Below are 25,000 nucleotides of genomic sequence, written 5' to 3'. Positions count from 1 at the left end.
CAATGGGTTTACTCGAGAGGAAAGTCTCAAAGTACACCAGCGCACTCACACAGGAGAGAAGCCGTACCGCTGCTACCTGTGTGGTAATAGTTTCTCTGAAGGTGGAAAACTCAAACGTCACCAGCTCATTCATTCAGGAGAGAAGCCTTATCAATGCACTCAGTGTGGCAAGAGTTTCAATCAAAAGGGAAATCTTAAAACACATCAGCACCTTCACACTTGAGAGAGGTTGTATCAGTTCACTCAGTGTGGACAGAAAAACAGCATAAACCAAGACCTTTCCCGAGTGGTGTGTGTGTGTGTGTGTGTGTGTGTGTGTGTGTGTGTGTGTGTGTGTGTGTGTGTGTGTGTGTGTGTGTGTGTGTGTGTGTGTGTGTCGAACACCATTCTGGAATTGACTGGGGCTGTGGTCTTATACGGTTTATTTGAGATGTCTGAGTGAAATAACCCAGATTCATTGAAATGGCAGCCACGATAAGGGCTGGCAGAATTCTCTTAATGCGTAGAAAAGGTGTTTCAGTGCTTCCTTTCTGATCTCCTTTAGCATTAAGTACACTGGACCATCCTTTAAGAAAGAAAAGGAGATGATCCCATTCCACAATTCATTGTGGCAACAACATCTAAAGACCCATGTCAATAACACCCACCAACACGTAGCCTAGTGTAAGTGCAGTTGGGTTCTCTCATTGCAGCGGTTGTCTTTTTTCCTAAGAAAAGGAAGCTAATGCATCACTATTCTGGAACTAATACAGCTGCATTCTGGAACTAATACAGCGCCATTCTGAAACTACTACAGCTACTTTTGTTCTAAATTCATAAAAGTTTTGAATCTCAGATTACCAAATTTCCAAATGAACCTCAACCATGAAATGTTTAATTTGTATAGCATATTTAAGCAATATAGTGCGAGTGGGGTAGGTGAGGATATTCCCACGGGTGGTGTTCGACCACATTTTGTAATGAGGGCTACTGCAGACCACCAACTCAAACATTTAAACCGACTCCATAATACGAAAAGGAATGCTCTGCTCAGGGACTTCTGTAATAAATTGTCACCTGTAAAACGAACTGCACCTCTAGATGGCATCAGTCTTCAGTTTGGGCAGGCTTTGCCAACCACTAACAAACATTATCACTGAAGAAGTAGGCATCAACTGCCTACATCCATGTCAACTACATAAGCTCTGTGGTCCTCATTGCGTGAAAGACACTTACCAGTATGTCTTTTTTTCCTGAGCCTCATATACCCCTCAGCTAGGACAGGAGATATACTTTGGACTCTATCTCTTTGCTGTTAAGCACTCATTGTTCACTTATTAAGCACTGCATTGTTTTGCATGAAAGGTGCTATACAAATAAAGTGTATTATTATTATTGTTACTGTTATTATTATTATGACTCATTCATAGTGTAAATGTGTTCAACTCCATTGTGCTGTTTCCATTTGATGGACTGCCCTGATTAACACTAAATGGGCAGGGAATGACTTGACAGAGCCAAGTTTAATTCATTTTGATTTATTTTGATTTCTTTGATATAAAAACATACTGGAAATAGCAATGTACAAATCACACATTTGAAAAGGCACAAGAGATGTCAAGCTACAGAGTGCATCAGTACAACATCACATGAGTTTCCCCAGGAGAGGTATCTGGGGTTTTATAGAGGAACTGAGCAGATACTCTTTGCAGCATCAAGAGATGGCCTACTTGAATCACCTTCTCAAGCTAGGTGAACAGAGAAAAATCAAATTAGGCTACACGTCTATGAAAAGGCAAATGATTCAGGTCAATAATGTCATAGTTCAAGACGTTTCTTGTTTTCACAGCTTGATTTTAAGAAGTATATTTGCATGATGTGATAAACTGTCTCATGCTGGTTTTCTTCTTCCAGAATGAGAAGTTGATCAAGTGTTAAAAATAGAATGAATTATTTATTTATTATTAAGTAAATGCAAGAAAATGATCCCCACCAAGCTCAGTGGAAGAGGGAGAAGAAGTCAGTCACTTTTCCATCTTCGTTCGCCTCCATCTTGGCATCCATGCAAAATGGTGGTGGAATGAACACATCGGGGTCCCCCACCCCAAGGACGTTGTCGAAGTAGCTGTGGTAAAGAAGATGCAGACAAATATAGGATTGGTGTTAAAAGGCATTTGAGGTGCTGAAAAACGCTTACTTTGGGTTGTAATGGGCAACTCGGTTGCACAGCTAGAAACATTTTCATAGTGCTGAAGATGCTGTCTGCGATTCTGGCCAAAGGTTGTTGATATTTGAGCCCCCCCCCCCCCCCCCCCTTACGTGATCAGGAAGCAACATGTTGATTGGCTAGAATTGTGTTTCTCTCGGTCCTTTGTTTTTTTTCTGTTTCCCAGGACTGTGTATGAACACCAAAGATTGTTTTTGAGTGCACACGCAAAATGGACAGTTAAAGGACCGTGTTAGAAATAGTTAAGATTGGATTAGAATCGTAGACTGCACCTTTAACTAATGTAGACAAAAAAAACTCAGATTTTTACTGACCTTACACTGACCCAACCCATGTTCTTGGACTTGAATAAAGCAGAGACGGGCAGGCAACCAAACTCAGTGAAGGACACCATGTAGTTGCCTAGAGAAAAGAGAGAAAATTAGAACCGAGGGGAAAAGGGAGCCTCTCTTCAGTGTCTCTTGAGGAAATAATGGGCCTCATTCTCGACAGCAGTTGAGAAGACTTTAAGAAGGACTTTCTTCTGAACTCCACTTCGGTCGATTTAGGAAAACATTTGCCATTCCCCATAGTTTTCTCATGTGGGATTTCTTCTGAACTTCAGGAGACTTTCAAAACGCGAAATAGCAGTCGTAACTCTGCCGGAATCTTCCCAAATGCGATTCCTCAAATAACCACAAGATGGCCCCGTAAATACGAGAATATTTGTATCATTAACAATTACGTTTCACATTTATAGTCATGATTCTACGAGGTAGTATTTATTGTTACACTAGGTCTCTATTGCTCATAGCTTGACTGTTCTCTCCCTTGTACGTCATTTTGGACAAAGGCGTCTGCTAAATGACTGAATGTGAATGTACACGAACACTGCAAATGTAAGTGAATAAATAAATAAACACTGAACCCAATCGCGTTAAAATAGCCATAGTGGAATAGAATGGACACATATACATCCTGCAGTAGCCTACCTCCACGTCTGCACCGGTTAAGAAAGATTTGCGTTTTTTGCTGCTTTCCGCTTAGACATGACTCACCTTACGACGTGCTTTTGTGTGGATTCGGGAGATTCCGACAGCACACGTGGCTATGGCTGCGTGCCCTAATAAGGAGCTGGCGGGGCGTGTATGTATGCAAATCCACTTTCACGAGAACGCGCATCAATTTAAGAAACTAATCCGAGGGAACACAGCTGAGAAAACTTCAGCTGCTTATGAACGCATTTTCAAGCGTGCGGGAATGCAGCAGAAGCGTTTCCCTTACGTTGTTTTTACGAAGTCGTGTAAGAAACATTTCTGAAGAATTACATAAAATGATCGAGAATGTTTTTAATTTGTAAATGTTTTCCTTTTTTCTTACTTCCATTTATGTCGTAGCCTTAATACAGTACTGGTTTGGTACAGAAAGACAGTCACTGTATTTAAAACACAGAGGTCGTGTTAAACTGCATGGTATTTAAAACACAGAGGTCATGACTCTGCATGGTAAATGCAGCCCATTTCCATTTTAGTTTTTGTCTTATAAGTGGCACAGATCGGATAGGTGTACTAATATGTGTACTAAATCTAAATATTTGTTAAATAATTAGCATGTCTGATTTGGATCATAGTGCATGACACAAATCTACACTACAAATCTGGGTGTAACCAGACTTGGTACAGTATCTGTGTAGACAATCTGAACGGGCATCAAGTTCTGTAGGGAAATACTCAATAAAGTAACCAATGTGCACCAATATGAAAATGTAGAATGAGAATCAATTGCCATTGCAGTCAGGGCTTTTTAGCAATTATGGTGCCATGTTTCATGGTTATTTTAGTATTCACAAAAAGGCTTATTACTCTCATATTCTGTGAACAAATTAATATTTGTATGTTGTGTGGTATTCATAGGTTACTACCTAATGCATTGACTGATGATTTTCTCATGGTGAACTAGTGACATCTTTGAGATGCAACATTCTTGCAACATTCTTGTTCACAGGTGCACAGTCGCAGTCAGAGAGCTTAAACAGCCTTGCCACTCCTTCACTCCTTAACATGGAAACCAGTAATGTCAGTGCCGCGCTAAACAGGTTATTTAAGTCCTAAAACAAAGTAAAAGTCAAGACCCAGTCCTGATTTGATACAGGTCTTAATCTGCCTCATCACCTCAGTTCAGTTATATTAGTCATATGTAGATTAACACAAGGGCAAAGGTCAATGAAAGGTCAAAGGATCAACACCAGGCAGGGCCCGATCTTGTACCAAGACAAGCCGGTAGGTTCTTACACAATACAGTGAACAGTAGGGGAATGTAGAAGTGTGCCTAATCAGTGTCAGATAAAGTATGCTGTCTGTTCAAGTCTCACCTTGCTTGTCAGGCATGTCTCCCCACCAGCTGTTGACCAGCAGGCCTTGTCCAGGGCTGGAGGAGGTTCCCAGAACTACCTGAGACACAAAGCCGGCCCCCTTAGGAACCTCCATGGGGTGGAAGTCAGACTGCAGGGCCTTCTTCACACAGGTTTTGTTGTGGTGGTAGATCTCGTACAGGACTCCCTTTAAAATGTGGAGCGCAAAAGATAATGTGGATCTATATCAGGTCGCTTCTCAATGTGGATTACAGAAGGGAGATGGTTAGCAAAATAGAGTGTGTGTGTGGTGGGGGTGTATATGTGTCTATGTAATTGTTTGAGTGAATTTGTTTGTGTGTGCACTTTTGTGTTTTGGTGTTTCAGTTTGCATTAGTTTGAGTGTTTGCTTGTGTAGATGGGTTTATGTACCTCTTGAAAGAGCATCAGGGCGTTGTAGGTGAAGCTGGCATTGTTAAAAGTTCCCATTTCTCCCAGGTGGACGCGCTGGTTCAAGGCATCATAAGCGTACCTCCCAACAGCCCACAGCTGCTCATTCTGAGTTCCCTGTAGCGGGTTGTGGTGGGCAAAAGGCAAATTAAAGCAAATCACTTTTCTATTGCTTATAGTCATATCTTTGCAACTACATAGATGAACATTGAATACCAGAAAGGGGTTAAAGTTTATTTCAATCAGTAATTCTTTTTAAGTCCAAATATAACACAGATCTAACACCCAAAGAAGTATCTAAATAATCATACACAGATCATTTAATGAGGGATCTTTGATTTAATCGATGGTATTATGTGAAGATTGTGAAGCTTACCACAGTCATCCCTCCAGTGTAGAGAGGTGGAGAACCTTCACAACAACAGGAATAAAAGTATTTCAGTTAGATTGTAAAATTCATGAACAGGAATAGTGAGTTTCAAAAATTTAAATGCACACCACAGAAAGACACATACACAAACGTACATGCACACGCACACACACTCTTCTCACACACACACACACACACACACACACACACACACTCACTCTCACTCCTCTAACTCTCACACACACACACACACACACACACACACACACACACACACACACACACACACACACTCACACACACACACACACACTCACTCACTCACATTCTCACTCCTCTCACTCACACACTTCCTCACACAGACTCTTGCTCACTCACTAGCACTCTCCATTTTAACACTTACTGCAACGCCGGGGTTTCTGCGCCATGCTGAAGCCTGTAGCCAGACACATCGCCCCCACAGTAATCCAGAACATCGCCTGCATGGTTTAAACCCTTAAACTTGATTCAGAACACTTTCACACCACACAGATCTCTCCCCTCTGCCTCAGCTGTCTGGCTCTGTCCTGCTCGGCTCGCAGCACTAAAGCGTAAACAATGACACAGGGAAACCGGCAGCCAATCCCTGACACCTATCCTCCCTCTTACTTCCTTATTTATACAGTCAGAGTTCATTCCAGAGTGCCACATTCCAGGTTTTCCCTTTCTCAGACTTACCACACAAACCTTTACCCTAGATGTGTTTTATTGTAAAGTAAGGCTGATGATTGATAACATAATTCCACACAACTATCATTTTTGTTTGGCATCTCAGTTTATTGCATATGTATAATACTATCATAGGAAACAAAATGATGGGAATAAATTGTGCAACTACTGAATGTTTTTTCCTTGTGCTGTAAAGTGGTGTCCTTGTTATGTAGGTGTACAATAAACACTTTACATAAAATATAAATAACATTAATATAAACACTTACGAATAAACAGTTCCACTCAGCATTGAAGTTACTTTACTCTGTGTGATAATAAAAAGTATGAGGAATGAAACCATAAAACACATTTATGTTCAGAATGTTTGTCCATCAGATTTCTCACATCTGCCATGCAGTATATTAACATTTATTTGTCCACATAATTCGATCATTTACCTTTGTCTAGTATGGTTTAAAGAAGTGCAATGTCATCCCAGTACATGACTCATTCTCAGTCTCAGTCTATTTTTAGAGGCTAAAAAGAAGAAGGTGAAAACAAAAGTGTCATACTTTGTTGCTATTAAACATGTGGCTTAAATGCTCTATGATCATTCAAAATACCCTATCCTTGAAAACATTCAATTCCAGTTCTTCACTGAAATTACTCTCAAATCAGAAAATCCGTCTAAATAGGACACATTGACAGCATTCTCCCAAAGTTAACCCCTGGCAACATTTAACGGCTTTACCTGGTTAGGCAATAACCTTAAGTGCTTGTAATTGTTTGCCAGGAGACCACACCATATCGCCGTGTGTATGTATGTGTGTGTGTATGTGTGTGCATGTGTGCATGTGTGTGTGTGTATGCATGTGTGTGTGTGCATATGAGTGTGCATGTGGACAGTTGAAAACCTGGAGAGGATCTGGATCGGACTGAGTCACATGAGTGAGTATTGTGTCACTGTCACATGATTGAGATATCACCTGACCTGGGGAAAGTACCTTTACCTATGCACAAGGTCTACTGGGTGTGTTGTGGTTATGATAATAGTGAAGTGGCACTTAGGTCTTTTATTCAGTTCTCGCATTTCTTTCTCACCTCCTTCAAGGACAGGCCCATCCATTATAACCTCAGTGAGGGTGTAGACAGGCAAGCTAATAAATGAACAAAATAAACATATTCTCTAATTTTGCCAAGTGGTGTTAACGCAATGAATTTCGTAGTGAAGTTTTATGCCTCCGCCTCGTCCATTGATGACCTCTAAATTAGTTTAGTTTATTAGTCATAAAGGCAAAATAAACATGTCTAATGTATATATTAATATATATTATTAATTATTAATATATTAATACCCTCTTGCATATACTAATATCCTCTTGTATATATAAGAACCATCTTGTACATATTAATACCCTCCTGTATAAACTAATATCCTCTTGTATAAATGAATCGCTCTTGAATATATTAATACCCCCTTGCATATATTTATACCCTCTTGTATATATTATTACCCTCTTGTATAGGAAGATCTAGTTTGACTTTAAGAGCCTTTTTCACTCTGCTCAGGTCAGGTAAAATTTTACACTGGCCCGCCAGTAACCTATGGAGCTGCGTGATGGTGCAGTGGAAGTACTGCATCTATTTGATTTAAGTTGCTGACTTTTTACTAAGCCCTTAGTGGACTGAAATATTCCCCCAATCTCTGCTTGGCTGCTTCACTCTGTGTGATGGATGCTTGAGATGGTTGAGGCTTCCCCTATTCCCTGAGATGGTGGGAGTGAAATCTCCCTACAATGGTTTACACCGCCCTAGGGTGAGCTCATTTGACACAGTCTTACGACGCTTGTGAAAAGGTAGCACACCCTGCCAGGATGTGCATTTAATATCAAGTTTCTTTTAGACAGAAGATGGCGCCAAATCCTCCAAGCCCTGAGAATGTCCCCAGGGAACCCTGTGCAACCAGGAAGGGCAGCAAAGGCCCCAGGCTCCTGAGCATCTCCCCAGGAAACCCTGTGGCAGGGGATCATCGGGATCACCTTTGGCTCATTATGGCTTTATAAACCCCTTGCTAACTACTAGCAGCTTTTGGCCTTTTGGAATTTCTGCTCCACCATGGCTTTTAAGGCCTGAAGAAATAAGATTACGTGTTGAATAAAAGCTGGAAACAATATTTTGGCACATACATACATAGGGTCTAGTTTGATCACAATGCCCCGGAACCCCTCATCCTCGACAATCATGTCAACCAAGGCCTCATCCAGTTGCTGATTTCTGGAACCTAGAGTAAAACAACTGGGAGACAAAACAGTCAATCATGTAAAATGAATTATATAAATAATAAAAAAATGTATTCCCCCTTTGGTGCATGTTAGGGACACATGACTAACAAACATCAAAGAGGGAATCAAGACTAACAAACACCAAAGAGGGAAACATTCTATCGATTTAGAAATTGTATTCATGGTAATTGTTCATCTTAATACTGTACCACAAATAAACAACAAGACTGGAAGTGGAAGCTCCCAATATGCAAATGAGTGACTAGTCACTTGTTGAACAATAACCTTCTCACATAAAAAGCCTTTCATCTATTTCTTAAAGATTACCTCTTCCTGAGTAAGAAGATGTTGTAGCCTACTGTCGTTAATCTCGAGAATAAGAAACATTAAACCATAAAGTCCTTGTCAAACTCTGTTCACCCTGTTCTTCACAATGTGTGAGAAACGTTATATTTTAAACTTGGCATAAAACTAGTTGGCAGTGAAGCACTGTATGATGTCATAGCATCACACAGAGTAAAGTGGCCAAGCAGATACTTGGGGGAACACACACACATGTACACACACATGCACACAGGCACAAACACACACAGTGATATGGTATGGTTTATTGGCAAACAATTACAAGCACTTGAGGTTATTGCCTAACCAGCTAGCAGTTGAATGTTGCCAGGGGTTACCTTTGGTAGAATGATGTCATGTGTCCTATTTAGACAGTCTTGTACTCCAGATCTTCTGATTTGAGAGTAATTTCATCCATTACATTGTTCACTTATTAAGGACTGCATTGTTTTGATTGAAAGGTGCTGTACAAATAAAGTTTATTATTGTTATTATTATTATGACTCATTCATAGTGTAAATGTGTTCAACTCCATTGTGCTGTTTCCATTTGATGGACTGCCCTGATTAACACTAATCGGGCAGGGAATGACTTGACAGAGCCAAGTTTAATTCATTTTGATTTCTTTGATATAAAAACATACTGGAAATAGCAATGTACAAATCACACATTTGAAAAGGCACAAGAGATGTCAAGCTACAGAGTGCATCAGTACAACATCACATGAGTTTCCCCAGGAGAGGTATCTGGGGTTTTATAGAGGAACTGAGCAGATGTTCTTTGCAGCATCAAGAGATGGCCTACTTGAATCACCTTCTCAAGCTAGGTGAACAGAGACAAATCAAATTAGGCTACACCTCTATGAAAAGGCAAATGATTCAGGTCAATAATGTCATAGTTCAAGACGTTTCTTGTTTTCACAGCTTGATTTTAAGAAGTATATTTCCATGCTGTGATAAACGGTCTCATTCTTAACTTTAAAGGCACCCAGTGCAACTTTATGTAAACATTCAATGAAAAATAAACATTCAATTTCTAGTCTTTTTTGCACGTTGTAAGTTTCAATAACTCCATACCATTACATATCGACATTCAAGGAGCAAAGATGAGACGTCGTTGTGTGGTGAGAACTGATAGAAAATCGTAAACAACAACAATCGCCGGTGGGGAGAAGCCATTTTTCCATTGACTGGAACCTGCTTTATTTATTGTAGGTTACCAAAAAATAAAGAAAATGGCGGCGATTGTTGTTGCTATCGATTTTCTATCAGTTCTCACCACACAACGACGTCTCATCTTTGCTGCTTGAATGTCGGTATGTAATGGTATGGAGTTATTGAAACTTACTACGTGTAAAAAAGACTAGAAATTGAATGTTTATTTTTAAGCCTCGAAAGTTGCACTGGGTGCCTTTAAAAGGCATGTCTCAGTTCTTGCATATGATCAGAATGAGAAGTTGTTCAAGTGTTAAAAATAAAATGAATTATTTATTTATTATTAAGTAAATGAAAGAAAATTATCCACACTAAGCTCAGTGGAAGAGGGAAAAGAAGTCAGTCAATTTTCCATCTTTGTTCGCCTCCATCTTGGCGTCCATGCAAAATGGTGGTGGAATGAACACATCGGGGTCCCCCACCCCAAGGACGTTGTCGAAGTAGCTGTGGTAAAGAAGATGCAGACAAATATAGGATTGGTGTTAAAAGGCATTTGAGGTGCTGAAAAACGCTTACTTTGGGTTGTAATGGGCAACTCGGTTGCACAGCTAGAAAAATTTTCATAGTGCTGAAGATGCTGTCTGCGATTCTGGCCAAAGGTTGTTGATATTTGAGCCCCCCCCCCCTTACGTGATCAGGAAGCAACATGTTAATTGGCTAGAATTGTGTATGTCTCGGTCCTATGCTTTTTCTGTTTCCCAGGACTGTGTATGAAGACCAGAGATTGTTTTTGAGTGCACACGCAAAATGGACAGTTAAAGGACCGTGTTAGAAATATATTAGATTGGATTAGAATTGCAGACTGCACCTTTAACTAATGTAGACAAAAACAGTTACACTGACCCATCCCATGTTCTTGGACTTGAAAAAAGCAGAGACGGGCAGGCAACCAAACTCAGTGAAGGACATCATGTAGTTGCCTAGAGAAAAGAGAGAAAATTAGAACCGAGAGGAAAAGGGAGCCTCTCTTCAGTAGCCTGGTGACACCAGCCTACGTATTTCCGCCTGAATTGATTTCAAGCTCATACTCAGTCTGGCCCAACACCGTTGAACATCGTTTCCAGGCTTCACAATCCAACCGCACCAATCAGCGAACAGTTCAGAGCTGTGACGCAAAACTCGCCTTGGAGGAAGAGACACGAAAAGCTATCGGGAAAGTTCAACTCTCGAGAACATCAGAAAATTAAAAGAAGAACAAGAGTATTGTCTTGTAAATTTTATGATTGGAAAGGACGTTGTAGCTCTTCTCCCAACTGGCTTTGGGAAGAGTTTAATCTACCGAATGCTTACCAAACGTTGCTGATTGGTTAAGGGAACTCCAATGATTTTAAACCTCAAGCTAAGCACATGCCCATCTCGGAAACGAAAATGCACGGGGTTAGGCCAGACTGACTGACGGAAAGAAATGGAGTCACAGGCTGGTAACGGCCAGGCTATCTCAGTGTCTCTTGAGGAAATAATGGGCCTCATTCTCGACAGCAGTTGAGAAGACTTTAAGAAGGACTTTCTTCTGAACTCCACTTTGGTCGATTTAGGAAAACATTTGCCATTCTCCATAGTTTTCTCATGTGGGATTTCTTCTGAACTTCAGAAGACTTTCAGAACGCGAAAAAGCAGTCGTAACTCTGCCGGAATCTTCCCAAATGCGATTCCTTAATGCGATTCCTCAAATAACCACAAGATGGCCCCGTCGGCATATAAATAAACAAATACTAAACCCAATCTCTAAGAACTGTGACATGTACTTACTGCATTTTATATGCCTACTACTACAAGTCTTCACACTTATGGTGGTTATTTTAGTAGACAGCACTGACTGCAGTTTATACACCTACTCGTGACCTGTCTTCACACTTATGGTAGCCATTTTTCGATAAAAAAAAAAAAATGACTTCTTAAATGGGTTTTACGGACTTCGGAAGTTCAACGTAAGAAAAGATCTCCACCTTATTAATGAACACCTGTTACGAGTTGCTTTCGTGTGGATTTGGAAAATTCCGACAGCACACTTGGCTATGGCTGCGTGCCCTATTAAGGAGCTGGCGGGGCGTGTATGTATGCAAATCCACTTTCACGAGAATGCGCATCAATCTAAGAAACTAATCGGAAGGAACACAGCTGAGAAGACTTCGGCTGCTTATGAACGCATTTTCAAGCGTGAGGGAATGCAGCGGAGGCGTTTCCCTTACGTTGTTTTAGCGAAGTCGTGTAAGAAAGAATTTCTGAAGAATTACAGAAAAAGATCGAGAATGAGGGCCATTGTTTCTACGAGGCATTGTGATGTCCTAACATAAATTAAAGTACTACACGAACACTGCAAATGCCATTGAATAAATAAATAAGCAATAAAGTCAGTCAATCAGGCCAGTAGCCTACACGGTCAGATAGTCAGAAAAACAACTGTTCAGAAAGTTGACGCTACCAGCGGTATCAAGTGGCGTGTTAGTGCACAGAGAGGTCATCATCCAATCCGATGTTCCCAGAGTTCCGCAGGCCTCTTCTCTATATAAGCTAGACGTCACCCACCGCTGTCTTGTTGATGGTAAGAAACTGGAGTTAACAAGCATCGTCAAGAGTTCGTTTTTTGTTAAAGAAGAGACTCGGTTAAAATGGCAGAGAAAAGACAAAATCCTGATAATCGGTAATTTTTTAGTGCTCCTAAACGCGTTTGTGTTTGAACTTTCAACATTATTTGTCTGTGAGTAGATATTTTGTGTTAGGACATCTATTGCCGTTTAGAGAATTTAAAACTGACGTTGAATTTCTGTTTGTCACTGTTATTAGAGAATTCGGTATTTAGCAGCTAAGTTATGCTAGCTCTCGTGACAGGAATTTTTTTCATGTCCCCCCCCCAGAAGTACTCTCTGAAATGTTCCCATGTATTGTCCCCCCCTGCAATGAAATGGGATCTCCGCCCCTGGTGTGTTTGTGTGTGTGTGTGTGTGTGTGAGAGAGAGAGAGAGAGAGAGAGAGAGAGAGAGAGAGAGAGGATCCAATTGGCCCAGGGGCGCCTTTCAGCAGACGCGTCCATTTGGTGCTGTCCTTGGTCCTGAAACCAGTCGTGCCAAGCAATTACAATCATCACCCACGACAAAACTGGAGAGCGCAGTTAAACAGGTATAGTGTACCGGGTGTAAAAAAATGATATTTTGTCTAATAGTAATGATGCACACATAAGGAACTTTTTAATAAATAAATAGCAGCATCACAACAATGAGATAACACAAAACCAAAACAAAGGTGTTTCAGACAAACAAGCACAGGCAATGGTATAAAAATGTCATTTTAAACAGGGTATATAAATACAGACGTGTTGGCTAATTCTACACACAGATATTTACGGTTAAACATTGACTACATGGTATACTGCATCTGGATGAGTTTTGAAAACAAAAATATCACCTGCCTCTTGGTTTTCTGTGGCCATAATACGTACAGGCATACGCTTCACCCTTACTAGGGTACTCCACGATATTGCCACGATCAAAAAAAATAATTAAATGGAGCTGTACTACATTCAGAGCGTATGTGTATGGTATGTATAATTCAATTGCTGAAGTTAGACATCGATTCAAAGGGGTTTGAAATCCCACCACACGCCTTTGGACTCGACCTCGGCCTTGTGCTCACCCGCTGCGATCTAAGCATAGGGAGTTTTAATGTCAAGATCACACCATTACTCTCCATTAGCTGTGGTACACTTTGATCTGTCGCAAAATGCTAAGAGGAATCAAGGTTGAATTACATTCCGTTTTGCGCATTTTCGGCTGCTTTGGATGCCATGCCAGTCAACCCTGGGGCCCCGGGGAACATAGGATAACGCCTAGTTTCCACATAGCTCTGTTTAGCCTACGTATGCGAATCAGCCGGAAGTCTGTTCATCCCTAAGGGAATCTCTGTGATCTCTAATGCGTTTCCAAGACTCCTGCCGGACCATTTCGTTCAGTCTGGAATTTGCCTCAAGTATCTACGTTAAAAGAAAATTGGAACTTTTGCGAGATTTCGGAGAGACCATAGCCTAGTGTATGCTAGGAAGCTTATGGCGTTAGAAAAACGAATTAGGCTACATCCTTCCATATATTTGCTACACAATGTTGATAGTGAAATTGTGTAAATAAAAAGAAACTAGTCTAGCTAGTCTAACACATTGGGAATCTGAGTTATTATATATAAAATATGTTCAGCCCATAGGCCTGCATCAACTGGATCCAAGTGAAAGGTAGTGTTTAGTTCTTAGAGGCATATTTGTAGACATGGAATAAAGTATTCATAATTATGTTTTCATTAGTGTATAATCAATCACCGTCACTATGAATCATTGTGTTGTCTTAGCTTAGAATAAACCATTCATGTCTATATAGGGAGCGGTCCTGTTCCACAGATGTTTCTGCAGCAGTCCAGGATGGACAAATTCACTTGTACGCGCTGGAATGGCATTTGACGGCCACCGTGGTTATTCACACACGCCCTGCAAAGGGAAAGGCTGCAGTTCAGGAATGCAACCACTAGATGCCACTAAGAACTAAACACTGTATCTTTAAAAGTGTCTTAAAGTGGGAGTTCATCACACATGCTTGAACAGCGAATTTGCGTTATCAAGCAACGTTTTGCATATCAATAGATATCGGTGTTTTATTTGCTTTAACTATCAACATAGACCAAACACTGCTCAAAACAATCTGTAGGTAACCGATAATCTTTCACTTTAATGTGAATACTTTATCTCCCTCCTATGCTACCGCTGAGATTTCCCTCCATTATGCACGTCAATATGTAGATATATTGCTTTTAAAAATGTACTGAGATATTTATTAATCTATTTATTAATTGTTATGTATTATGATTTAGCTGCCTCTACTGTCTCGTTGTCTTTGTGACAATCACAATAAAGTACTTTGAACTTGAACTTGAACTTGACTTCACCGTTCATGGCGTCCATTCCATGTCATGATGGCACCGGCACGAGTGAGTGTAGCTGCCAAATGTGAGGACCCTGCCTGATGTGAGTCCGCCGCTGCCTGATGTGAGTCCGCATGCGCAAACACAAACGGTTTACGGCAGAAGGCTCAGGAGCAAACTATCCAAGACATTCTCATACATGGTTTAATATCAACGTATCTGGCTTCTCTTAACGCATAATGTAGGTTTATTTAACGTAGTGTTTTATAATTTTGTCAATGGTTTACAGCATAAGGCTCAGTGTCAACATATGGGGCTATGTTGTATTACTGTTACTAGTAGGCTAATGAATGCACTGCTTAACTAATAATTCAATAAACATGAAGCTTAACATCATAAACCTTGGTGGATTTCAAACGTAAACAAATGCGCTTGTCATTCCACTTCATGCTGTAGCCTACACCACCAGCATTACCTGGTTCGTTGTACTACAACAGTGTCGCAAGTTTGCGCATGCGGACTCACATCAGGCAGGTCCTCACATTTGGCAGCTACAAGTGTTATTGCTATTTCAGAAACGCAAAAGGCACTCTTTTTGGGCGAGGCCATCCGCAAAGACGTGCATTTCCTTGCGTTGAACACGAGAAGGCATATTGCGTTTTACGTTGCGGAAACTAAACAAACCAGTGTGGAAACTAGGCGTTAGAGTCAACATGTCGCTTCCTTTCATCCGAATTCACCCTAACGTTGGCACACTAGCATTTGGTACTGTAAGGCAAAATTCACTGAATGATTTAATCCAGAAAATGGACATTCACTGCATTTGGCCAGGGGGTCAACTTCAGCTTCTCAACCTGGATTGGTTGTGTACAGAGCAACCCCATGCATTAGGTGCTATCAGGCACACCATGGCCTGGGCACAGTTGAACTTATTACCACATTCTGCGTTCCTTTAGTATCTGGTTCCTTGCTTCAGCCTTACCCATAACTGTCACAGAGAGGACCTCAGGGTGTTTGTGATTTCCAAGTTATGTGCAAATGTATGTGAATGTAACATATTCATGTTTGGTTATAAGATGATCCTTGTGATGTGGGCAGTAGTCTGATCATGGCTTCATCACAATCTGAAGTACCCGAGTTATATCAGTTATATATGCTGGGGAGAGAGTTTTAACTTAGGGCATCAGGGGCAGAATGGGGCATTAAGGGATTGACCTGTGGCAAATGCACAGCAAGTACTCCAAGTACAAAACTTCTTCTGCCTCTTCTTCTCTTCTCCTGTCTTTGAGCTCGGGGATCCTCTCTTCTCCGGCTCTCCGGCTCTCCTACACTCACTCTGTCTGTTTGTCTCTCCTTCACCTTGTTTCTCTCTCTCCCTCATTCATCTTGGGGTCATGTTCTGTCCATCTCATGCGTGCAGGTTAATCAGTTGTTTCTGATCATTCAAGTATATGGTGTAATTGGCCATCCCTCCAACCCTTACATTCTTTTCAAATTTAAGTTCACTGTTTACTGTATTGATAAACTGTTAATTCATTAACCATTCATATAACTGATCGTGTGCCTTGCCATTACCACTTAAAACTGGTCTATATACTGCTTGGTAATATTGTAAGTAATTCAGTTATTTAATGTCAGGTTTATTGTATTTTTCAGCAATATTTACCTATCTAATGCATCCTACCGTGCTGTAAGATTGTGACACGTGTAAACCTGTCAGCCAGGTGTTTTCCGGTGTTGCCCTTACAGTATATCTTTGTAACCTGAATGTGTTTATGTCGTAAACTAATTTTCTTGTCTCAGGATTTGAAAGATGGCCCTGTAGGATCCAGATCAACCCGTGTAAACCTGTTCCTCTGAACATTTTTTTTGCGACATATGATCGGATGGTAGTGTGTTCAATAGGTAATGCAACGCCAGCCTGTTGAATACGTTGAGAAACCCAAACCTTTTTCAGTCATCACCTCCCCTGTTCATTTCAACAACATAATGGATGTTTCATTTTGTTTGTGGGTATAACAGAGTATAACATTGGTTTATATTTTGTCTTTATATCAGATTTTTTAATTTTAGCTCACTTTCAAAAGTGGCCACCAGAGGGCTGTCTGACTCCAATCAAGGTCATTGACTACTGCACGCAACATCTGTAATGAAAAACAAAAAAAAACAGTTTCGTCGTCATGCATCATCACTTCAATTCACATACATTTTTGCATGTAAACATGAGATTGTGGTCGTTGAAAGAAGTGCCACGCGGTCTCGCTAGAAGCCTCAACAAAAAAATATGCCGATTTGTTTTCAAGAATATTCACAAAGGAGGAGAGTTAGATTTGTGAGTTCACTACTTCTGTTCATCACTGACGTATGAACTGAGAAACCTGTGTCTATGCATTGGTTCCATTCAGGGTCTTCAGCTGACACCAGCATCCCCTGTACAACAGGCTGTCAGTTAGCAGGCACTCGTGTCCTGACACCTGTCACAGGGATGATGGGAAATCTCCCTCGCCACGGAATCCCGTGATGCAGTTCCTGCCATCCCTGCGAAAGCCAAACCAACCGTCCAATCAGACGGTGCTGGTGTCCTCTCTGGGGGCGTGGCGGCTGTTGACGGACAGCAGCCCGGGCGCCCCGGCCCTGATCTCCATCTCCGTGTCGTCGGCGGGATCGTCCAGCTCCAGGTTGCGGAGAGCGCTCCCGTCGCCGTTCTTACAGTTGCTGTTGCGGTCCACAAACGCCGCCCCCACCTGTCCCTTCCCGCCGCCGCCGCCCAGCACGGGCGTTGCCATGTGCGAGGGCGGGCACGGCACCACGTGCAGCGGCACGGGCTTGAGCAGCACCCCGCCGTTGGCCGCCACGGCCCGATATTGGCAGCGCAGGTAGCTGGAGAAGGCGTTGCGGTAGGTCTTGTTGAAGAGCGTGTAGACGAGCGGGTTGACCCCGGACGAGATGTAGCCCACCCACACGAAGACGTTGAGCAGCTCGGCGAGCAGCGGCTCGTTGCACGAGTGCCGGCACAGCACGTACAGCACGTTAGTAACGAAGAACGGGCACCACATGATGAGGAAGAGGAAGAAGACGATGCCGAGGACCTTGGAGGCGCGCCGCTCGTTCTTGATGGCCTGCATCATGCCCCGGCGACCGCTGCCGTGGCTACCGGCGCCCGACGACAGCTCAGCTCCCCCGACGCGCCCGGCCCCCGCGGCGGGGGAGTTGAGCTGCGAGGGTGCCTCCGAGCTGGGGATGATGGAGATGGTGTCGGAGCACGGTGTGGTGTTCTGCGACAACCCTGACAACCCTGACCCCCCCGACGACGACGCCCCCCGCAGGCAGTTCAGGCTACTGCGCCGAGAGGGCACGGCCGTCCCAGGCGTGGCGGACCCCGGGGGGGCCTCTGACGTCGTCGTCGCTTGCGGAGGCTGCAAGGGCTGCTGGGAGGAGTTCTTCCGGTCGAGGAAGACGCAGGCCTGTTTCTGCAGCACCTGGATGGTCAGGCAGTAGGAGACCACCATGATGACGAGGGGGATGAAGAAGGCCACGAAGGAGCCCACCAGCATGAAGCGCTCCTCGTTCATCACGCAGCTGCCGTTCACAAACACCTTGTCCTCGTTGTGCAGGCCGATGACCGGGATGGGCATGGAGATCCCTGGAATAAGGACACACAAGGGGAGGAGGAGAAGGAGGAAGAGGAGGAGCAGGAGGAGAGAAGAAGAGATGAGAGAAAGTGGGGAAAATAGGAGAGACGGTCAGAGTCAAAGATGGGGCATTTCTCAGTGATTTTTTTACACACAGGGTAATGTCTAGGGGAAAAAAATGCTTTTTATTTGTCTCCTGGGTGGATCAGTCTGAAATTCAAAGATGGACATTTCTCAGGGCTTGTGGGATTATTGTTGTTTTAGGAATATGCCTGGAGGAGAGGAGAGGAGAGGAGAGCAGAGCAGAGCAGAGCAGAGCAGCACGGAGCAGAGGAGAGGACAGGAGGAGAGGAGGAGAGTAGAGGAGAGGAGAGGAGAGGAAAAACAGTCTGAGAATCAGATATGGTACTTTCTCAGTGGGGGGGAAAGGCTTGTGTGCTTAGGAGAGGATGATTCCTGGAAAGAGAGATTCTGAGATGGATATTTCTCACTAAAAGGGGATTCTTTTTTTAGGGGTTTGGAGATTCCTGGAAAAATAGGAAGAGATGGGTAGTCCTCAGGGATTTAAAAACCCTTTAACAAAATGGACATTTCCACTGGTTAAAAATAAAGCTGAAATGGCAAGTGGGTTCCTAGAGGGGAAAAAGCTATTCTGAGATTCTCTTGATTGGCATTTTGAGTGATTTTAGCAGGGAAACGGGGACCCAGTTCCTGTCTCAATAGGCATATACTTGAACATATGTTGAGGTTATGCAATAGTAGACTAATGGATCATCAGACCTTTAACGTCTTGGATTTTCAAGCCATCTGCCATTCATTCACACTGTCCATTATTTCTATACCTCCTTTCAGCCATTTTTCACCATCTTTCACCATTTATATATAAGTTTCTCTAGCTTGCCAATGCACTTCACAGAGGTACATTCTTCTGAATGACATTTTGAATTGAGTGAAGTTCTTGTTCTCGTTCCCCGGTCCAATTGCAAGTATCAGCAGAAGACGATGAGTTACATGAGTTTCAAATAATTCATATGACTTGTTTTAAAACGCCTTGATTTTAAACAGTGGATTATGGTGAGACATTAAAACTATATTAAAACTGGGTATGCTTTAGAGTCATACGTTATTGGTCTACTACGCAGCACAAAGCACTTGAAACCAAACACTGAACCAAGCGATGCAGTGGATGATGCGCGGTGTTCCATTCATGTCATTTCATGTATATTGACTTCATGTCCCTATTTCTTACGTAGTACATTTATTCATTTGTTTTTCTCCTCCATAACACATGTCATAGTACATAGTCACTTACTGAGATATTTAGTATTTAAGCTTTCATTCATTTATTCATTCATTCATTCATTTTTCTCCATGTCATTATTTCCATCAGACTAACTGATATGTAGCCCTTTCTATGATATAGGCCTTGTGAGAGATTATAATTTCATCACATACAGTGTAACAAACATACTGTGAGATTTGTGCTTATGTCATCATAAACCCAGTTTGATGTTAGTAGAACGCATCACCCAGTGTGCTGTGACCCAGAATGTTCCCCAGTGGCGTACCTGGCACACTGTTACTAGGGCTGTGACATAGCCAGGGTGGCCAATGGCATACACACACTGTAACGAGGGCTGTGGCATAGCCAGGGTGGCCAATGGCATACACACACTGTAACGAGGGCTGTGGGATGGGCAGGGGGGCCAAATGCCACAGTCCGTGCCGCTTTAAAATCTCAGCGAATGAGCCCCGTAAAAGCATAAACACACTAAGGCCAAAGTGACAGACGCACTAAAACAAAGAGATAAATCAAAGCCCACACACACACACACACACACACACACACACACAGACACAGACACAGACACAGACACAGACACAGACACAGACACAGACACACACACAGACACAGACACAGACACACGCACACAGACACATACACACACACACACACACACACACACACACACACACACACACACACACACACACACACATACACAAAGACGCACAGACACACACACACACACAAACACAGACACACACACACACACACACACACACACACACACACACACACACACACACACACACACACACACACACACACACACAGAGCCCTGAGGCACATCTGCCCTGTCTCAAAGCATAAACACAGCTTCATAACAATGTGGAGAAGGTCACCTTTGTTATGAAATGTTTGCTTCAATATTCTGTGATCTTTTCTAAATGGGATACATCAAATGATGGATATTATCTTTTCCAATCGGATCGCCCAGAGTCTGTGCCCTACATGAGGGGGTGGGGTTGGATGGGGGTTGGCGTGGAGGGGTGGAAGCCATCCTTGGGTATTAATAACACCCTAAGGGAAAATAGGGCACGGTAGATTAGGACAGTGTTACGGAACGCAGCCTCACAATGGCAGAGTACATCTGCCAAGCGACTTGATTTGCACAGGGTATGAGGGAGAGAGGAGATGTACACTCCGAGGTTTGGTGCGACACAAAGAGAAAGGAGAGAAAGAAGGAGAGAACAAAAGAAATAATTATAGTAAGAAAGAATGAAAGAAAATGTTATGTACACAAACTGTCAAAAAGGCTCTAAACTTACCCTAATTTAATTTAATATCAATTTATTCAGACCAGTGGGTAACATTCGTGCTCTAGAACAGCACATCATGGCCTTAAGCAGTGTTCTGTGCTCTCTAGAACAGCACATCCTGGCCTTAAGTAGTGTTCTGCTCTCTAGAACAGCACATCCTGGCCTTAAGTAGTGTTCTGCTCTCTAGAACAGCACATCCTGTCCTTAAGTAGTGTTCTGCTCTCTAGAACAGCACATCCGGGCCTTAAGCAGTGTTCTGTGCTCTCTATCTCTAGAACAGCACATCCTGGCCTTAAGCAGTGTTCTGGGCTCTCTAGAACAGCACATCCTGGCCTTAAGCAGTGTTCTGTGCTCTCTATCTCTAGAACAGCACATCCTGGCCTTAAGCAATGTTCTGTGCTCTGTAGAACAGCACATCCGGGCCTTAAGCAATGTTCTGTGCTCTGTAGAACAGCACATCCGGGCCTTAAGCAGTGTTCTGGCCGGCACTCCAGCTTGAGAGTCTCACAGGCCTTTAACCCAAACGCTATCTCACAAACACACAAACACAAACACAGAGCAATACTGTCCAACGCACCGCTACTCTGCACTAACGTAATAGGTTAAAAGGCATTTAGAGAGCAAGGTACAGTACCTCATCTCGTGGTATGCCAGGATGCTGTTATGTGGTTGGCAGAACCACAACAAAGTAACTGAATTGCGTGGCCACACTCAGATGGCTACTCACTGTTTCAGTACGTGAGTACCATCTCAGTATAAGAGTGCTACCAAAGATCTTATCATGCACTTAATCATCTCATCTCAGAGTATAAGAGTGCTGTAACCAAAGATCTTATCATGCACTTAATCATCACTTAATCTTACGGTTTTAAGCTGATTTATTCCAGGTGGTGCACCGCTGAAAGAGGCCCAGGAGGTAAGGACTGAGGAGGAGGAGGAGGAGGAGGAGGAGGAGGAGGAGGAGGTAAGGACTGAGAAGAAGGAGGGGAAGGAGGAGGAGGAGGAGGAGGAGGAAGATAATTATGAGATAAACAAGGGGAGGACCTAGTAGACAAACACAAAGGATGAAGAAGAAGAGAAAATGAAGAGGAAGAAGAAGAAGGCGATGAAAAGGAGAAGTGCTCTGCGGTCGTGTCTGGAGGCGGAGGGGAATATGAGGTGCAAGTGTGTGTGAGTGTGTGTGTGTGTGTGTTTGTGTGTGTGTGTGTGTGTGTGTGTGTATGTGTGTGTGTATGTGTGTGTGTGTGTGTGTCTGTGTGTGTGTGTTTGTGTGTGTCTGTGTGTGTGTGAGTGTGTGCGTGTGTGTGTGTGTGTATGTGTGTGTGTGTGTGTCTGTGTGAGTGTGCGTGTGTGCGTGTGTGTGTGTGTGTGTGTGTATGTGTGTGTGTATGTGTGTGTGTGTGTATGTGTGCTCTGTAGAGGTGTCTGGAGGCGGACAGGGATATTATAATGATTCCTTCCTTCTGTCGCTTTGCATTACACCTCCTCTTCAGGTGAGGATGCAATGACTCATCCCCAACAGGCTGGCAGGGAGTGTGTGTGTGTGTGTGTGTGTGTGTGTGTGTGTGTGGTGTGTCTGTCTGTCAAGGTTTCTAGAGGTATGTCAGTATGTGTTTTGTGGATGTCTATTTTTTTGTGTTTGCAAAAAATGTGTGTAGGTGTATTTTATGTAACTATGGGGAAAGGGTTGAGGAGAGAAACCTGTCCATGTAATGACAAGGTCTAAATGCAGGTCTAAAAGAAGACAGGCAGAGTTAGAGAAGATGAAGAGAAGTACAGAGAAACCAAGAGGAATGGGAAGGAGGATGGATGGATGGATGGATGGATGGAGAGACAGAAAGAAGAGAGAAAAATAAATCCATTAAGAAAGTGGCAGAAAGAAAGAAATGCATTTAAGTAACTAATCGGTAGTTATTTAATTACTGTTTATTTGTTTATAGCCCCAGTATATATGCCATCCCAACGTTTGAAGATCCGATATTTGTTGATAATATAGAAAAAAAAATAATGACAACTGCCATTGGCAAAGGGTGTTCTGCTTCTGATTCACATCTTTCATATCATTCCACAAGTTCACTTTTCATAATGGAAATTCATTCTAACTTATATTCATTCTAACTTATATTCGTTTTAACAAGTAATACATTAAAGCAAGTAATATGCAACACATGAAACTTTAAAGTTCCATTTCCATGAAGAACTATTTTTCCCCAGCGGAAGCCATGAAACGGCAACAAAATCATTAAAAAAAGAGACACTTTGGACAAATGTCTTTCATCGTTTTGGCAAGTAACTATTTATATACTAAGTGTGATAATGTCTAGCTCGCCTCCGTTGCGCGTCGGGGGGGTCCTGTTAGTCCTGTCTGGATTGATCTGCTCTGTTCTGAGCCACTGTGTGTGTGTGTGAGTGTGTGTGTGTGTGTGTGTGTGTGTGTGTATGTGTGTGTGTGTGTGCGTGTGTGTGTGTGTGTGTTTGTGTGTGTGTGTGTGTGTGTGTGTGTGTTCGGAGCCACTGTGTGTGTGTGTGTGTGTGTGTGTGTGTGTGTGTGTGTGTGTGTGTGTGTCTGGAGCCACTGTATGAGGAGTGGTTTCATGCAAGCAAACTTCAAACCTAAGGGCCTAACTTCATCAGGGAAGGACCCATCAGGCTTAGTGCCATTTAACACTCCTAAGCCTGTGATCTCTGTGCTTTGTACTCCCGCCTGCCTTTCTGGCAGGATTAGAAGGAGTTGTGGGACCCTTGATCCCTTTAGGAGGTGCCACGATCTTGACATGGCTGCTGTAACACCAGCAACTGAATTCCACTGGATTTCCATTCTAAGTGTGTGTGTGTGTGTGTGTGTGTATGTGCATGTGTGTGTGTGCGTGTGTGTGTGTTTGTGTGTGTGTGTGTGTGTTTGTGTGTGTGTGTGTGTTTGTGTGTGTGTGTGTGTGTGTTTGCATGTGTGTGTGTGTGTGTGTGTGTGTGTGTGTGTGTGTGTGTTTGTCTGTGTGTGTGTGTGTGCCATTGGTTCAAACTGTCCATAGCCCCTGCCACTCTGGAGGGATGCTGGGCAGCCTACACCAGCGTTGTCTACAGCAAGCAGATGTGACAGGAGGGATTTGGACACAAAGATGAAACACAACAAGTCTGCTCCTCCAGAGAAGCATGTCTGAAAAGGACAAACTGTATTGAATAAGAGGGGATTTGATCTAAATACAAGACAGAAGTGTATGTATTTATGAGCTATGCACTGTTTTGATGTGCTAACACATACAGAGAGAGAGAGAGAGAGATAGAGAAAGAGAGAGAAAAAAAGAGATCTAAATACGTGAACATGCACACACACACACACAACCATCCACACACACACACATAAGAGAGACAGAAAGAGAGAGAGAGATAGACCTAAATACGTAAACATGCACACCCACACTTACACCCATCCACACACACACACACAGACACACAGACACACACACACACACACACACACACACACACACACACACTCACACACACTCACACCCATCCACGCACTAACAGACAGATAGACAGACCAGCACATGACAACACACACACCCATACCTATGGAGATGGTCCAGACCACTGCGATCTTGAGCATGGCCTTGGTGCGTGAGTTGAAGCGGCTGTGCTCGATGGGGTTGCGTATGGCCACGTAGCGGTCCAAAGAAATGGCACACAGGTGCATGATGGACGCCGTGGAGAAGAGCACGTCCAGGTAGATCCAGATGGGACACAGCGCATTGGGCAGAGGCCAGGCGTAGTCTGGGGGAGGGGGGGGGGGGGGGAGACAATGGTATATACACAATACAATTATTATTATGATTATGATTATGGTTATTATTATTTGTATTATGGTTGTTATCATTGTGATTGCTATGATTATTACGAATATTTTGATTATTATTATGGTTATGATTTTTGCTATTATTATTACTATTGTTATCAGAAGCCTATAGGAATTTCGAGAGAGACT

The 25,000-nt window shown here is 42.8% G+C and overlaps 3 protein-coding genes across 4 annotated transcripts in view; 1 reads left to right on the top strand and 2 right to left on the bottom strand.

Annotated features, from left to right (window-relative positions):
* The window catches only part of LOC308382454 (uncharacterized protein), a 4,545-nt gene extending 3,290 nt beyond the window's left edge, over window positions 1-1,255 (top strand). Inside the window, exon 8 of the mRNA XM_080860182.1 lies at window positions 1-1,255. This exon is cut by the window's left edge and continues 184 nt beyond it. Coding sequence (XP_080716308.1) covers window positions 1-223 — 223 coding nt within the window. The 3' untranslated portion in view covers window positions 224-1,255.
* A 246-nt stretch (window positions 1,256-1,501) lies between these two features.
* On the bottom strand, window positions 1,502-5,955 carry epdl1 (ependymin-like 1). 2 transcript variants are annotated; one of them, XM_080860187.1, is made up of 7 exons: window positions 5,759-5,955; window positions 5,362-5,396; window positions 4,968-5,102; window positions 4,557-4,743; window positions 2,521-2,608; window positions 1,973-2,104; window positions 1,502-1,727 (listed from the first exon to the last, which is right to left on the bottom strand). In XM_080860187.1, the coding sequence occupies exons 1-6, from the start codon at window positions 5,838-5,840 to the stop codon at window positions 1,978-1,980; spliced, it is 654 nt and encodes a 217-aa protein (XP_080716313.1). In that variant the 5' UTR covers window positions 5,841-5,955; the 3' UTR covers window positions 1,502-1,727; window positions 1,973-1,977. The 2 variants fall into 2 exon arrangements, with proteins under 2 accessions (XP_080716313.1, XP_080716312.1); XM_080860186.1 differs by having other exon boundaries at window positions 1,502-2,104; window positions 5,759-5,953.
* Window positions 5,956-17,346: 11,391 nt separating this feature from the next.
* The window catches only part of htr2cl1 (5-hydroxytryptamine (serotonin) receptor 2C, G protein-coupled-like 1), a gene marked incomplete at both ends in the record, with an annotated part of 28,410 nt that continues 20,756 nt past the window's right edge, over window positions 17,347-25,000 (bottom strand). The window contains 2 exons of the mRNA XM_080860106.1: window positions 17,347-18,425; window positions 24,589-24,789. Of these exons, the coding sequence (XP_080716232.1) occupies window positions 17,347-18,425; window positions 24,589-24,789 (1,280 nt within the window). The remainder of the gene's footprint in view (window positions 18,426-24,588; window positions 24,790-25,000) is intronic.

Source organism: Sprattus sprattus (assembly GCF_963457725.1).
Source record: "Sprattus sprattus genome assembly, chromosome: 21".
Taxonomy (NCBI): domain Eukaryota; kingdom Metazoa; phylum Chordata; class Actinopteri; order Clupeiformes; family Clupeidae; genus Sprattus; species Sprattus sprattus.
Note: the sequence above shows the minus strand (reverse complement) of the source record. Positions and strands in the feature narration are given on the sequence as shown.